The sequence below is a fragment of the Oculina patagonica genome, chromosome 1 (assembly GCF_052425735.1).
Source record: "Oculina patagonica isolate OP01 chromosome 1, crgOcupat, whole genome shotgun sequence".
Classification (NCBI taxonomy): Eukaryota; Metazoa; Cnidaria; class Anthozoa; order Scleractinia; family Oculinidae; genus Oculina; species Oculina patagonica.
Genome location: NC_135758.1, coordinates 32,606,148 through 32,622,763, shown reverse-complemented (window position 1 = coordinate 32,622,763; position 16,616 = coordinate 32,606,148). Strand labels below are relative to the sequence as shown.

Below are 16,616 nucleotides of genomic sequence, written 5' to 3'. Positions count from 1 at the left end.
GCTACACTGCAGGAGAGTTTCAGTCCAAACAAGAGTGAGAAGTTGAACTATTGTCAATTCTTAGGATCAAGTCATTTCTTCTCATATCTTCTCTCTTGAATTTGCTATTTAACAGTTAAAGAGAAATTAGGAACTGATCATGACTGGAGATAAAAGGTCTGAAGTTACCTTAAATAAAATTCCACTGTTGTCCAAATTTTATTTCATTAAATTTCAAAATCTCATCAAGATACATTTTGGTGCTTAAGATGCTCGTAAAAACTCACAAGCTTGTTGGAAGTGTAAATAAAGATGTTTGAAAATTCTGGAGTATCACTGAAACTGCACTCAAACTACAGAAAATCTGTTCTGTAATGAAATGCCACAAGTGTGACTTGAAGGTTTAATTTTTGCATTATAAAATTTTTTATATTCTTAGACAAAAACTACCTTTTCTAAGTAAGACTAAGAATTGAATGAACAAGTTGATTAATTTTTTATAATTTTATACACATTTGTTGCAAAACAGAATAAATAAAATTAATGAGGTTGAAATGGCAGTATGTAAAATAAGAATAATTTACAAACTCAGGACAATTTCATTAAGTGCTCACATTTACAGCATCATAGTAATAATCTTTATTTATGACTCAATTTAAAACCAATAGAGGTCTAAGGTTTTCCAAAATGTTTCCTTACTTCCAAAGGATGATAAATTATTTCATTATCTAATATAAATTATATTCATAAACAAAAGTTGAAGCATCAAAAAAGTTTCCCAAAAACATTAATTTTGTATCTATTTGATAAAAAAAGGCAAAAGTGCTTTTTGTATACTCGTAATATCATTGCAGAAAAATCTTTCTGCACCAAAATAAATATTGCTGCTGACATTTCAGGTTGTTTTCCTAGATAACTTTTGCAAAAAAGTACCCTTTTTCAATACTAAAAAAATCAGAATGTCAGAATTGTTTTTCCTTGTTGCAATATTTCTTTGCATACAGTTTCTTAGTTTTACTGACCTATTTAACCTGATTATTGAACCATATATTTGTACCAAATTCTATCAGTTTCTAATTAGTATCTTAGTATTATGTTACATTTTAAATGAAACAAATTTAAAATCTAACTGTCAAATAACATTATACTAATTTTGTTATGACCTGTTAATATATAAATAACAATCACTATTATTTATATATAATATACAATTTAACAGTAAAAGATTCAAAGTATTGTACTCACATTATAATAATAATGTCAGTTTAAAGAGTAATTTCATAATAGAAGAGACTGATTTAAATTCCTACTACCAATACCCTCAAATTAAAGTTTTTAATTCTAGGACTTTAATCATCTTGCTGTTCATGTCAACTTAGTGATGTAGAAGTAGTTGCAGGAACATCTTCCTCATGAATATATCCTCTTGCTATCTGCAGGCACTGTTCATATGTGCAGAAAATGATTGCTACTGATAAACCAGCCTGAAATAACGCAAACATACACATTCAGACTGACACATATCCTGGTTTCCATTGTACTTATCCCACAGCATTTTGTCAGGCTGTCTAACAGTTTGCCGATACCCATGCCATTTAAACTCCTGCCTGGAGACAGGAAGGGTGAAATTAAAGTTTCTTGCTTGAGAAAAACTCCCACTCCTACAGGGTTCATACACTTTTTCAGGCCAAAAATTCAAGTACTTTTCAAGGACTTTCCAGGACCCTTCTTGGAAATTTCAAGAACTTTTTTTCATGAAATTTACCCAAATCAACGATTTCCAGTCTGTTGTGAGCACTTTTGATGTGCTTCCTGAAGAACTTAAAAAATTGCTTATGGCAGTCTTCTCATTGCCTTAAGCCTTTTAATTTCAATAAAAAAATCAAGGACTTTCAAGGACCGAAAACCAATTTCAAGTACTTTCAAGGACTTGAAATCGAACCCTGCTCCAATTACCACGACTCATGAAGACAACTAAATCAAGACCCCCACATTCTAACCATTTGGCCACAGCACCTCCCACTCCCATGTTGGGGGGGGGGGGGCTCCCATATGAAAGGGACAGGCATTCTCATTGAAACATTTGAATTTATCCCCGAAGGGAGACCAATCTCGATGTAGGCGAAGCTTTCTCTGACCTCTAAAACATACCATTTTTCATGTCTGATTGGACTAGGCTGCCCAGGGGGGTAGTAGTACATGACAGGGAGGTCCGACATTTTTTTTTTTTTTTTTGGGGGGGGGGGGGTTGAAAATTTACACCCTCCGTATTTTTTTGGGTCAAGAGATCTGTCATGTATTTTTTTAGGTCTTAAAGTCTGTTTAATTGAATAAATCAGTATCAAGGTGCTGGTCTTGTACTTTTTTGGGGGATAAAAAATTTTGTTGTCAGGTATTTTTTTTGGGTGTAAAATTTCAGGCTCATGTACGGTATTTTTTTGGGTTCGCAATATGAAGCTCCGTCGGAGCCACCCAAGGCATTTAACTTTAATACTGGAAAGCCTGTTGAGCTTTGTATAAGAGACTACTCCCTCCCGAACTGATTGGATACAAATATTGAAAGCAACCACATGACGCAACGGTGCAGGGATGTACTGTAGCTAAGAAAAGTCTAAGCCGGCTCATTAACAAGCCCAGCTGGCTTTTTTTGCTCTTGGCAACTCTTAAAGTTTACCCAAGTCTTCGTTTTCATGTGGATTTTCTCATCCGCATTTAAGTTCTCTTTCAGCTGGTCAAATTAGCCAGTGGCCGGCCCTTAGCAACATCCCTAAAGGTGTGTGATGGATGATATCTGTATCTTCCTTACCTTTATTGTGCTTGGAGCAAGTCCTTTAAAGAATCCAGCAGAACCTTCTTCTCTTAATATAACCCTGAAGCAATCTAACATACCACTGTACCTCCGAACTTCGCCAAATGTTTGCCTGGCTTCATGAAATCCTTGCACCTTTCACACACAGAAATAAGATGAATCATGTAATAAAAGAGTAATTCCTTACCACCCTCAGAAGAATTGTTTATAACTGTGAGCTGTGGGCAGCCTTGTTTTGGGTTATTTTGTGTGGCACTACAGATCTTGAGTAAGAACATTTCTGATTACATGCCCGTGGAAATATGACTTAATAAGAGAAAGTGTTAACAAGGAGTGCTTTTCAGAAAAGATTTAGAATTTTATACTGACATGAAAAAAGTTATTAATTAAGAATTAGGTGTATATTTACCAGAGAGATCCAAGGAGTGTAAAAATTATTTGCTTTAATTTCTTCTTGTGAGCAATGCAAACTCTCCTGATACAAGTTTTGAAAACAATATACTGTACTGTACTTGCCCTGCATGACTTCAAGCAAGTTAACGAATAAGAAACTATTAACTTAAACGAAAATGGATCATGGCAGGGCCCACACAACAAGGATTTGAGAGAAGGAGGGAGGGATTAAACATGAATGCGTAAGCGTGAGCTACAAACATCAAGGTTTTATAACATTGTGCTACATATACACACACCTGCAGTCTTTTCTTGACCATGTCAAGAGGGTAAATAATTCCTTTACTAACTATTCCTGACAATGCACCACATGCTAGGCTCTCCTCAATATCAGCTGGCTTATAAGGGTCTTGTTGCTGACAAAGAAAGGAATTCAAACCTTATGTTAGATGTAATAGTTAGACATACAGTAGAACCCCGGTAACTCGAACTCTGAAGGGAAACGAAAAACAGTTCGAGTTAGCGGGGTTTTGAGTTATCGTGGTTGATTAAATATTTAATTTGCCAAGTTAATATTTGATAGTTTACTGATTTTTCAGCACTTCAGTATATAGTACAGTGCAAATTAAACTCTAACACGATCAGAAATTCTTATGATAAGAATGGAAAAAGGCTGTCAAATACGTGATCTGTTCGTTGCGCGTATCAATGGGCATCCGTGGCGAGTTGCGAGTACCGGAATTCGAGTTATCCGGGTAAATTTGACCTAAATTTTGATCAAGGGAAACAAAATTTAGTTCAAGTTAGCGGGATTTTCAAGTTATCCGAGTTTGAGTTAACTGAGTAAAAATGACTGAAAAGTGGGTTTAAAATCCAAGGGAAATTGAAGTTAGTTTGAGTTAGCGGGGTTGTTCGAGTTATCTGAGTTGAGTTACCGGGGTTCTACTATATGTTAGATATATTAGTTATTAGCTATTTTTTCTGTTGATGCACCAACACTTTTGAAAAGGGACGCTGGTTACTCAGTTGATTATCAGTGTAACTAAGTTGATAAGCAGTAGATAAAATATGAGTGGGAGATCTGTATGGATGGGCATTTACAATGGTATGCCAATAGGCGAGCCATTGTAAACGCCCAATCCATACATATCGGACTCGAATATTGTATTCCACTTGTAAAATGAAAACAATAAATTGAACGCAAAGTATTGTTATGCGATTCGGTAGAGATGTATCAAAAGTTAATGAATCCTATGTAGCTGAGCAGGAGTTTGTATCAAAAGTAAATTCTATTGTTTGATTTGTATTGGGGTTTACAGTTGTGCACATGTGATCTGAATACTGTGCTGGGATTGGTTTGCACCCTCATGAATAGTTAATAAATTTTACAAGCTAGGTTAAAAACTGCTGTAACAAATTTGGAAATTGAAGCCACGTACCTTAGTCCTAAATGACATTTCCCACAGAGCTTTAAAAAAAGCATAAAATCCAAACTGTAGCCCAGCATAAGGGAAAATCTGTACAAGAGTGGGAACCAGCCCTAAAAAAAATAAAGGAGTCTGTGTGTTAACTTATATCTGTGAAGCTAGTTAGTCCTAATTGTTAGTGCTTAAAATTTCTGAATTTCCAAACCTCTAAAGGAGATCAATCTAAAAAATTTAATGTTGAACACCCTATAATGTGAGACCAAAAAAACTTGATTTACAAGTGATGAGGAGCCCTGTTGTTACCATAAGGCAGCCCTTCTTTCCCTGGGGCAAGACACCATACAAAAAGAGGGGCGACAGTTTAATTTTTTTCACTTGACAGGACACATGTCCTACTAAGACACCATCTTGGTCAAACAAAACAAAATTGTGGTCGGACAGACTTTCATTCATTGTTGCTGTGAAATGATAAATTTATGATAAAAAAATTGTCTGGACATTATGTCCAACCACACTTGGGATTTTGTCAAACATTAGCAAATTTTGTTCGGCCAATGGCAGATGACCGACTGTTATTTGCAGCCCTGCGGGTGATGAGAATAGAAGAAAGTGAAGTCCAACCTCTGCCAATGGACACCTCCTGTAGGCTGACAGTTATGACCCTAGCCACATAAACAAACACTTCTTCTGACCCCAAGGGTGTGATGATCCGCTCAGAAGAGATTTGACTGCAGTCAACTACGGGATATTGTTTTGACGTACCTTATTCTCACTTAATTTAACGAGTACTAAATATCGCGATTTAGTTGCAAAATATAGGACATGCCAAGATTAAAATTGTGAAATTTATATACAAATCAATAAGTTCTTTGACGTTAATTTTGTAATAAAACTTAACGCTTTTAAAGAACGACGTTTCGACCGTTCAACGGTCATTTTCAAGTTATGTGTTAGAATAAATTTACATGAGAAAATATTGTAAAAGCGCTAAAAATATTTACTTGTACATACAAACAATAGACAATAAGAATAAAAGGCTAAAAATGGCCTTAAAAAGCTTTGTGCAAATGGCATGCAGAGCTGTAAAAAATATAATTTTATCAAAAAGAGTATAAGGCGACAAGAAAAAGAACATTAAAATACCTAACAATATAACTCAACAAACAATTTTGCGCGAAGGGAGTCCCTCTGTTTGTTCAGCTTTGTGTTCTTCGATGCGCTGGTGTAAGTGTTGGCATGAATATCGGACATAATCTGCATCGCACAGATCACATTTAAAATAATACACAGCGCTTTTAATTATTGGTTTACGATGGGTGGCTTCTGTTTCTTCACTTTAATTGTGTCTTTGATCTTTCCGTTGGTGTAAACAGGACAGTTCTGGGTGTTAATCTTTTGGCTGGGATCACTTAGTTGTCTGCATACTGAGTTTGCTGCTTTTTGGTTCTTGTACAGCAAAACGACTCTAAAAGGAACTTCCTGCTGCTGCTGAGGACACACATTTCCCGTTACAACTTTCACCTCAACAAATTGTCAGATAGCAGTTTCTACGAGAGATTCTGGATATTGTAATTGAGCAAAGGTCTCTTTAAGATGTTTGCATTCCTGATGGAAAAACTTCCAGTTCAAGGAAAGCTTGAATGCATGATAAAGCATTGTTTTGAACAGTGAGTGCTTGTACAAGCACTCACTACTCAAAACAATGCTCAATCACGCTTGTACAAGCACTCACTACTCAAAACAATGCTCAATCACGCTTGTACAAGCACTCACTACTCAAAACAATGCTTAAGAAGGTTGCAAGAATAGAAAAAGAAGATAGCAAAATTTAATATACTCCAATTCTACCTTCCTACTCAAAAAGTCGCAAAATTTAATACCGGTACTCGCGAAATATGGCTCTTGATTTTCCATGAAATTTAATACTTGTGAAATTTAGTGACAATAAGGTACACAGAATTCGTAAAAACTAAGTAAGACTAAGAGAAAAGTATGGCAATTGATCAGTGAGGGGAATTAAATGCTCCATTCCAAGCTCTTGTCAAAAGGGGTTACAAAGGAATGAGAGAAGAATAAGAGTTCTACAGTTGAGTAAGATCGTCACCCGACATTGGCATTAGAATATGATCACAACACATGAGTGAGTCTCACCTTTATAAAATGATTGAATTCCTTCATTAACATACATTTTACTAGCAGCTTCATAAAGAGACTTGTAAATCTGCAAAATGAAAACGTGTTTTTAAAAAATATAAATACATTATTGTGACTTTTGAAAAGGTGCAGAAAGGAAAAATAAAAATTAAATCCTGCTTGTTCAAAAGCTGAGTTTTGGACTTTTCTACATATTCCTCTTGTTTCAAAGGTAATCTCTGTGGGTACAAGGTTCCCAGTTCAATTTTCAGTCTCCTGAGAGTCTCCAGGTTATTGTCAGGTTTGTTATAAAATTATTTCCACTGAATAAGACATTTCTCCTAAAACAACATTTCTTAGAGTTGTCACCCCTTAGAGTTGTCTTAAGGTTGGGCTACTGCGGATAAGAGGTATCAAGCCAGCCCACCACGCACAAAGGAAGTCAAGTGCTGTGTTATGTAACACTACTCTGTAACACTAACAGACATAAGATAAAACAACAAAACTTTAAACAGGTTTCTAACACAGATTAAAGAAGCCATATGCATGAATTATTTGTTAATTTATGTCATGCACAATAGGAAAGACACCTGTCCATTTATGTGGGAAAAAGGTGTGGGGATAAGAGTTGTCCTGGACCCAAGAGCTGTCTGCCACGTGTGAGGCCAGTACTCGGGGCTAGTTTCAGCGAGTGGCATATAAGACCATGAGATGGGTGTCACGGGGCACAGAGGTAGGGTGGCATGTACCTTTGCCAAGCTCCAGGAGGGATGATAGCAAGGGGAAGTGATTGTGACCACTGTTTCTCACCCAAGCTAAGGCAACCCAGGCATCACTTCAGTGTGGGTCTGAAGGGTTGTCGCCAGCAACACTTCTCCCAAAACCATTTATTAACAACAACTTAAACGGTATTACAAGATAGGCTTTTTTAAAAACACATATGTCTATGTAAATACGTAACAAACAGAAAAGATTAACAGCAGGTGCCTATGTAACAATGCTTTGCCTGAGAAGGGTAACCTCTGGAGATGTGAGATGAATGCAGGGGAGGGGGGGATAAACGCCCAGGGGGGTACTCCGACTTGTAAATGACGGGGATGATCGAATGGAGGCAAAACTCAGGACCCAAAAAAATCCCTAAGTCTTCCGACATTACCCAAAAAAATCCCTGGACCAAAAATAACCCTGAAAAAAATCCCTTGTCAAATTACCCCTAAATTGCCAGGAGGGGCAAAAACGCTCGAGTTTGATTATTCATCATACTATAAATACGCCATGGCACTTTAGTTCGTTCTTCAGGGTTGGAAATTAGCGCTCGCCCACTCGCCCAGGCGAGTGTAAAAACTGTCGGGCGAGTACAAATCACGGATCACTCGCCCGGTTTGGCGAGTACAATTTTCATATCCAGTATTACTAGTATTAAATTTTTTAAAAAAAAAGGGGTAACGGTTACTCTTTACTTCGAATTAATCCACACTGTCCACAAGCCGATAGCCTACCAACATTTTGAAATCTCCAACAAAGCTGCGTTCGAGTTCGTAAACAGACAAAAATGGCTTTCTTTTAGTGATTGTTACATGATGGACGTACCTTTACAAAGTAATACCTCTGGACATAAACACACTAACTCGTCTACCGAGCCGCGAAATGCGGCAAGATCACTCTTTCCCGATGTTCTTGCCTCTTTTTCTGAACAATTTCGACACTTTGCATTTGGGAAGACGTTTCAAATTAAAAACTGCGTTTCAACTTTTGAAGTAAGCGTGCTCATGGTTTATTAAGGAGTAACGTTCGTCTACCGAGCCGCGAAATGCGGCAAGATCACTCTTTCCCGATTTTCTTGCCTCTTTTTCTGAACAATTTCGACACTTTGCATTTGGGAAGACGTTTCCAATTAAAAACTGCGTTTCAACTTTTGAAGTAAGCGTGCTCATGGTTTATTAAGGAGTAACGTCTATTTTTGGCGATTTTCATTGAAAAATAGATTGTAGTCTGTATCGCGATTGACCACTGACGGTGGCACGATGAGTATCGAACGTGATTTAAAATTTAAGATATATATTTCAAGTTTTTGTGGGGGGTGAGGGGCTAAATTTTCCTGTCTTAAATGGAGGAGACTGGGCGAGTGAAAATTGATCTGGGCGAGTGCAATTTGAAGGTTACTCGCCCAGATGGCGAGTGCTCCGAAATTTTAGTTTCCAACCCTGTTCTTAATACCTAAAAAAATCCCCTATTTGAATCAAGTCACCCAAAAAAAATACTTGCCAAATTTTCCAACCCAAAAAAATCCCGGAATTGAAAATTTCAAACCCAAAAAAATCCTTTGATCATCCCCGTCATTTACAAGCCGGAGTACCCCCTGGTGAGTGGAGATCAACTGCGATCTGTGAACTCGAGCGTGAACAAGGTGAGACTATATGGAGCTGATAGGCTGGTGATCTGAAAGCATGTGCAGACCAATCTTTTGATTGGCTGATAAAAATAGAGGGGGATACAAATACATGTCGCCGGTTTGAGGGGCAGGAAATCAATTACTGGAAAATCACATCCGCAGGAAGCGCAAGGATCTATTGAGCTAAACATTAACTCCAGTTTATGCTTTGGCAAAAAAAGCCAAAAGATATGACACATAATCTTACTTTAGGTTCTCCTTGTGCTACAAGCCTTGTTCGTAAAACATCTAAAGGCTGAGCTACTGTGGATGAGAGGCATCCAGCCAGACCACCAGAAACAAAGTGAGTCACTATTAAATAACAAAACAAAGATAAGAAAAAAAACAAATCATTTTGATGAAATCAGGTTACAATGATGTATCAGTATAACTATTTCGAAACAATCTTTGTTGCAATAAAAATCCACAGACAGGGACAACCCCAGGGGGGTACTCCGGCTTGTAAATGACGGGGATGATTGAATGGAGGCAAAACTCAGGACCCAAAAAAATCCCTGATGTCTTCCGACATTACTCAAAAAAAAACCCTGGACCAAAAATAACCCCCCCAAAAAATCCCTTGTCAAATTACCCCTAAATTGCCAGGAGGGGCAGTAATCTAACGCAAAGAAAACTATAAAAATTGAACGTTCGTGTTTGTTTATTCATCATACCATAAAAACGCCAAGGCCGTGCCAGGGCACTTTAGTTCGTTTTTAATAACCAAAAAAATCCCCTATATTAATCAAGTCACCCAAAAAAATACTTGCCAGATTTTCCAACCCAAAAAAATCCCATAATCGAAAATTTCAAACCCAAAAAAATCCTTCGATCCTCCCCGTCATTTACAAGCCGGAGTACCCCCTCCCCCTGGGGGGACATCCTTGTAGGGAGAAGCAATATTGGAGGCTCAAAATATTTCTTATCCTTACTAAGTTTTTGTTATGCTCTTGGTTCTGAGAAATTGGCGGAACATCAACAAGATAATCTTAATTTTGTCACCAGCTGTTACTTTATACAAATAAATTAAATGTAAATTACCAGACTATACTAACAAATGCTGCATTTCATTTTCAATTCAACGCACTAACAAATACACCATTCCATCCGTCTCTTGTTTGTTGGCAGCAATTTAAGGGGCTAGATCACAATATTTTAGGAAATCTATTTATTTTCGTTAATTAAGAGCTCTAAACTTTAAATTTGCAGATTAAAAGTCTTTCATTGGCAAAATCATGATCGCATAACAAACAAAGATGATTTTCGAGCATTGTAAATGACACTTTCATACATATTGAGATAAACTTGAAAGAGGTCGGGCCAACGTTTTTCAAGTTTACCCGAACACAATCCGTTTTAATCTTCTCGAATTTTGCCCATCCATGACCCTTTTTGGCCTTTCTGTGTTTCTTGTAATATTTCAGTTAATTCTATGAACAGTTTGGTCATTGCCAAAACTGCCTTAAATTGTGCGACATATATATAACCCCTTTAATGGTACTTTAGAAAATTGTATATTTCGAGCAAAACATTTTTCTGTTCTCCCAATCTTCTCCCAACCATATCTATTACTTTTGAAATGAAAAAAAAAAAAATTAATGCCACAGAATGCTTATTGAAAGTTTTAATAACCTGGTTTCCACTTTGGCCCTGTAGAAGCAGGATATGTTTTCCACATAACTTCTGTAATGGCTTCAAATGACATGAACTGAAATACAAGAGATATAAAAAAGACAGAAAAACCTTCTAGCATTCAGCCAAAAATGTCAAATAAAAATTACAATACACAATAAACTATGTACATGTACCGTAAAAACTCGTGTATAAGCCGCACTCGTAGATAAGCCACACCCCCAAATTTCAAGCATGATTTTGAGAAAAAAATAAAACCTGACGGAAAAATGCCCAGTTGATTGTGAAAAAATGCTGGATTATTGTTATTATTGTTATTGTCGCTTATATGGAGCAATTTTTCAGTTTTATGCGCAAAAATGCGCAGAAGATGCGGAGGATGCAGTGTGAGCGATTTATGCAGATTTATATGGACCCGCACGGCCGCACCACCGCATCCTGTCAGATGCCCTGTAAAATTGCATGCAATGGTCTCGTAGATAAGCCGCACCCACGATTTGAGCCCAAAATTTCGGCAAAAAAGTGCGGCTTATACACGAGTTTTTACGGTAATTGCAATTGCTTACTTGAACATATCCATATACCATTGAAAGAACTTGTGCAGGTACATGGCCTTTCCTAACAGATAAAATCAGATTATGTATTCTCAATGTTGATATATTTTGTAGGCAACCAATATAATCTAAACTTGTCTGTTCTGTTAAACAATGTTTATTTTAATGTTATTTTCTTTACCAAAGTGCTGCATATCCTTCCTCTTTGTAAATAAGTTTGAATGCCTGCCATATTCCTGAGTATTTACCAGTGATAGTTTGCTGAAACAGGGAGGAAAGATAGGTATTACAATAAGTTTAATCCGTGACTGGTGTCTGAAACATGAATCAAGTAGGAGTTTTGCTACTTTTCTTGTATATGTATGAATAAATAATAAATAAATAAATAAATAATGGGAATGCACAGTGGAATCTTCCACCAAGTGGCTCTTCTTGATCGCACTGATTCCAGATTGAATTAGAATTTGGAAACCTGGAGAACCCAAAGAAAAACCCTCGAACCAACAACAAATATTTCAATGAGCTTACATAGCATTCCAATTCTGATATTTGAATAGAATACAGTACAACAGTACATTTTTAACACAAAGGAATTTCAATTGGGAAAAACTTGCTCTAGTAAGTGGCATTCATCATCGATCCTTTTCGCGCCATTGGACGCATAAGGCCTCAGTAAGTGGCATTACCCCCCCCAAAAAAACAACTATGAAAAAGAAATTAGCTTATTCAAATTGTGTAAACACAGTTAAAGTCGAAAAGTCTATTTATATTTTTACATGTACTGAAAGACTTTGTGGAATTTGATTCAGAAAAATAAGCAGTATTCTTATTCAATGAGATGTAATAATACCTTGGTTGTAGGTTCAACTTGAAGCTGAAATCGTATTTTAAGAACGTCGAGAGGTTGAACAACAAGTCTTGTTAAAACACCGGACACAGATCCACAAAGACCACATTGCACGGAAGATACGCTCTTCTCTTTACGACCGGGATCAAAACCGACCACCATTTCTTCAGTGAAAACATTTTTCGATCCCATTTACATTAAAAAGATAATTGAAAGTACGGAAATAAACAAATCTTGGAAGGAAATTAATCATTGTGTCATAGTTATGATGTCTTGCACGCGCTTCTTCGTCCGCCATTTTGACCATGTTCACGCGATCTGGCAAAAAGAGGGAAGACTGAGTACTAAGACAAATTCCCGCGGGATCTTGAAATTATCACGTGCATAGTTCTTGACACATGATTGGTTGTTCTATCTCGGAGTCGGTGGATCATCTTTCAAAATCTTTGGAATTTATTTTCGTGATGATCAATCGATTGCGCTGGTTCCGATACGTTCGTTATTTTGAAACTTGATAGATTATGGTGTACATTGGTAATTGTTGCCTTTCTATTTTGGATTTCTTTATTTGAAATGTGAAATATGTCTACCCCGACAAAAGCAAGAGGGAAGCGCGCACTGCCGAACATTCCTCTTAGCAGAGCGGCAAGCGTTGATCGCATAGTTACAACGACGCCGAAGTCAACTATCTCCAAGAGAACTGATTTTGACTCTGCATGCGTTGACGTGATAAAGGACAGAAACTGCACCTCGCAGCAGCAGCAGCATAAGAACGGCCCGATCATGAATTCGAAGGTTCCATCGGAGTTGTTTTCCAGAAGGAAAGATCTATCGTCGAGCGAGAGTGGTTCCAATACGAGCTCACCTTTTAACTCTCCTCGAGCAACGCGGAAGGCAACCGTCGGACCAATGGTGGCAGATATTATTGATAAATTTTCTAATGGCTCTCAAAAAACCACGGCAATGGAAGGAAACGATATAAATGAAGATTCAGTGAGTACCGAGAAAAAGATCGCACGCGTTCTACCAATGACGCCGCATTTCATTGAGGAACATCTGATCACGAATACCGCGGATGATCCTTCATCTTCTAAACACAATGAAGAATATTCTTTGAAAATCAATAAACTGCAGTCTGGTTTGCTACAGAATAATAATATTGAATTAATGAAGGGCTCTATGACACCTAAGAATGCTGAGAACAAAATCGCACCCGGCGTTTTGCAAGCAAAGATGGCTGGAACGCCGTCTGTTTCAACAACACCACAACAACCGTTTTGCGGCGATGACGGCGAGGGATCGAGCGTACGGGTTGGTGTGAGAGTTCGACCTTTCTTGCCAAGGTAATGTGATACGTTTTGTGTGATAACACGATAACGGCTGACTTACTCTGACTGCAACAGAAAACAAACCTTTTGACCACTAATAGAGTTGTTTGTTGTTGTGTGGTATTTTACAATACGCAATGCGCCAAATTCTACACTTGATATTGATCATCAGCTGATCGTGAAGTTGTTTTATCCAAAATCATTGTGCAGTGATTGATTTCAAATTGATAAATGTTTGCCCAAACAGCGTTTCGATGACGGGAAATTTGGCATTTTTTCTTTCTGTACATTGGAAACAATACAACACGCTTTGACGGTGGTGTGTGACATAACCGTAATGCAATATTGGATTACTTGTTTATAAAACAAAATCCAAATGGTTATAAACTAAGCAAATCCTTGCTTTCCTACTTCCGCAAAGAAAGAACGATGCCGATGACACGTTCGAAGGATTATACATATAAACTTAGAACTCTGACATCGAAGAAGTTTGTTTACACAATTTACATTCTTTCCCAATGACGACTTAATTAAAGCCTCATTAATTCATTTGTGTCCATTGTATGTGATCAACCCTTTTGTTCCTTTCCATAAAGATTTATAGATAATCCAAGAATCAATAAAAGAGATTAATGGTTGATTTAGCTCTTTGGTGCTATATGTAAATGGAATGCTTAGCATTATTAAGGGTAGTTATTCATACGTAGTGTTTTCTCCATTTGCAATCACAAGCTGAAACATACTAGGTTTATTATTTATAACTCAGCTGTACAAATGAATCAGTATGGTTCTCATCTATATTAATAAGCAAAGTGTGCTGCTACAAAGCATTCAATGATTTTATATCCCAAATATAATTAATTATGAATAGTAATTGACATTTCTTGCAATGAACAAATGAAATGATTAAATTATAAGCCTCGCTAGAGAACTGCAGGTGAGAAAAATAATAAAATGAAAAATAAAAGGACCACAATTTTTTAGTTTCCCCCTTGACTTGGGACCAGGCTTCTAGCCAGGATTTAAAAAGTGAGAGTCCAAAATTTTTATAAGGCCTGACTTTGTTCTCATCGGATGGCATGAGGAGCATGCAAGGGGTTTTTCTGCAGTAATGAGTGCAAAGGTGTGTAAAGATTTCCAAATTTGCTAAGAAAACCTCTGTATACAGTTATTCATATTAATTTTCTCTAAAAAGTGGCTGTTCATAGGACTCCTGGACTCCCACCTAGCTTAAAGGGACATGGTCAGCGTTCTTACCGTGCTGACCTGGACACTAGTTTTCATGTTTTGAAAAAAGACCACTGTGGACTTTTTTTCAAAACAAACCTTCAGAAATCTGCTTCAATCTTTCCAGTGTTTCACTAAATGGGAAAATTTAGAAGAAAAAAAAAAACACTGAAGATTGAAGCAGATTTCTGAAGGTTCTCTACGCGTATTTTGGTTTCGGGTTAAGGTGGACTTTTTTCAAAACGTGAACGCTGACCATGTCCCTTTAAAGCCTGCTTGGGACCATAGCCAAGTTTTGCACAAATGATAAAAAAAAAAACGTTTTGCCCAGCGCCTTTAATTTAAAGATCATGCTGGTGTATTTCTTAGCTTTACACCAAACAGATTAGCTGACCAATATCATTTCTTTCCTTATACTCCACAGAGAAGAGAGTGATCCACATGTGAAGCTGTGTATTTCGATGAAGGAAAATGAGACTATAATCACATCAGATGCTGGAATGGAATATGAGTTTGTATATGACTACTCCATTTGGTCATGTGATCCTAAGGACCCTCAATACGTCGGACAAGAGAAGCTGTATGAAATGATGGGACGTCCTCTTCTGAATAGCGCATTTGAAGGCTACAACACCTGTCTGTTTGCTTATGGCCAGGTAATTCTTTAGTATTAATAGATTGAAGTGTTGTGGTTTAACATTTTTTTCAAACCAATTCAATTAATTTCAAGCTATAGTCATTTCATATAACAGTGACTATTTAGACAGCTCTCTGCAATCAAATATAATGTACACCCACTTTCAGAGTTACATGCATAGCTATCTTTCTACATTCATTTTTCGACATCGTCTTTCGGCGTGCTGTTTGAAATGAGCCAATCAAAACCAATGCATACCGGTGTTGGTTTTATGCAAATGAGCACACAAGGTCAGAAGGTCATGCAAGTGGACTGTGATTGGTGGATTTGGATCCATTTTGTTTGTTAAGCATGTCGAAAGATGGTTGTCAACAGAAAGTGGCTATGCACGTAACACTGCAAGCGGGTGTAAATAGCGGGAAACAATAAAATCTTGAAGAATCAGAAAGTTATTTAACAATTGACTAATAAGGTGACATTTAAAAACACATACAGAATTACAAAGATTAAGTAAGTAGTCTAGAGAGTTCTAGATATGCCCACAGTGCTGTCATAAAAGTTCCTCTGACTGTTAACAGCTTTGAACAGAGGATTGTGTTGATAAGCACAGGTTTACATAATTTCTTGTATAGCAATTTAACTCTACACTTTTTTCTCTTTCAGACAGGATCAGGGAAGTCATACAGGTAATGCACATTAATCATTCAAAATTAATTTAAACATTTAATTTAACCATTTACCCGGTAATTAATTAATCTCTTTCTGTGCAATTTTAGTATCATGGGCCAGGGAGATGAACTCGGTGTTTTGCCAAGATTCTGCGAAGAACTGTTTGAGAGGATCAAATGTTGGGATGAGGTGATTGAATAACTGTTAATTTCTATAATCACTAGAAGGTCATTGGAAATTATGCTCTGTGCTCCTCAACTTTTAAAATAAGGCATCTACATGTGTAAGGTCATTTATTTCCAGAAGATTCCTGTAATGTGTGCTTTATAAGAAATGTATGAAGATTTGTCAGTATTAAGACCGTGATTTTTTTCACTATTACAGCTGCAGTTCACAGTGGAAATAAGTTACTTTGAAATCTACAATGAGAAGATTCATGATTTGTTGGCACCCAGTAAGAAGAAAGACAGCAAAAAAGTTCAGGTAAATCAATATTTTTTATTGCTTTGTCACTTTATCTCGCTGGTGATCAGGGCAGATTCAAAAAAAA

General features: G+C 37.0%; 2 protein-coding genes across 3 annotated transcripts in view; one reads left to right on the top strand and one right to left on the bottom strand.

The window, feature by feature from the left end:
* Window positions 1-57: 57 nt before the first annotated feature.
* Window positions 58-12,527, bottom strand: LOC144664848 (mitochondrial thiamine pyrophosphate carrier-like). The gene is made up of 10 exons (XM_078526066.1): window positions 12,209-12,527; window positions 11,540-11,619; window positions 11,371-11,422; window positions 10,805-10,880; window positions 9,381-9,484; window positions 6,760-6,829; window positions 4,621-4,721; window positions 3,481-3,597; window positions 2,786-2,923; window positions 58-1,463 (listed from the first exon to the last, which is right to left on the bottom strand). The coding sequence occupies exons 1-10, from the start codon at window positions 12,395-12,397 to the stop codon at window positions 1,350-1,352; spliced, it is 1,041 nt and encodes a 346-aa protein (XP_078382192.1). The 5' UTR covers window positions 12,398-12,527; the 3' UTR covers window positions 58-1,349.
* Window positions 12,528-12,657: 130 nt separating this feature from the next.
* Window positions 12,658-16,616, top strand: part of LOC144664801 (kinesin-like protein KIF14) — a 60,403-nt gene continuing 56,444 nt past the window's right edge. The window contains exons 1-5 of one of the 2 annotated variants that reach the window (XM_078526031.1): window positions 12,658-13,548; window positions 15,185-15,416; window positions 16,061-16,083; window positions 16,174-16,255; window positions 16,451-16,549. In XM_078526031.1, coding sequence (XP_078382157.1) covers window positions 12,788-13,548; window positions 15,185-15,416; window positions 16,061-16,083; window positions 16,174-16,255; window positions 16,451-16,549 — 1,197 coding nt within the window. In that variant the 5' untranslated portion in view covers window positions 12,658-12,787. The remainder of the gene's footprint in view (window positions 13,549-15,184; window positions 15,417-16,060; window positions 16,084-16,173; window positions 16,256-16,450; window positions 16,550-16,616) is intronic. The other variant, XM_078526024.1, reaches the window with a different exon arrangement.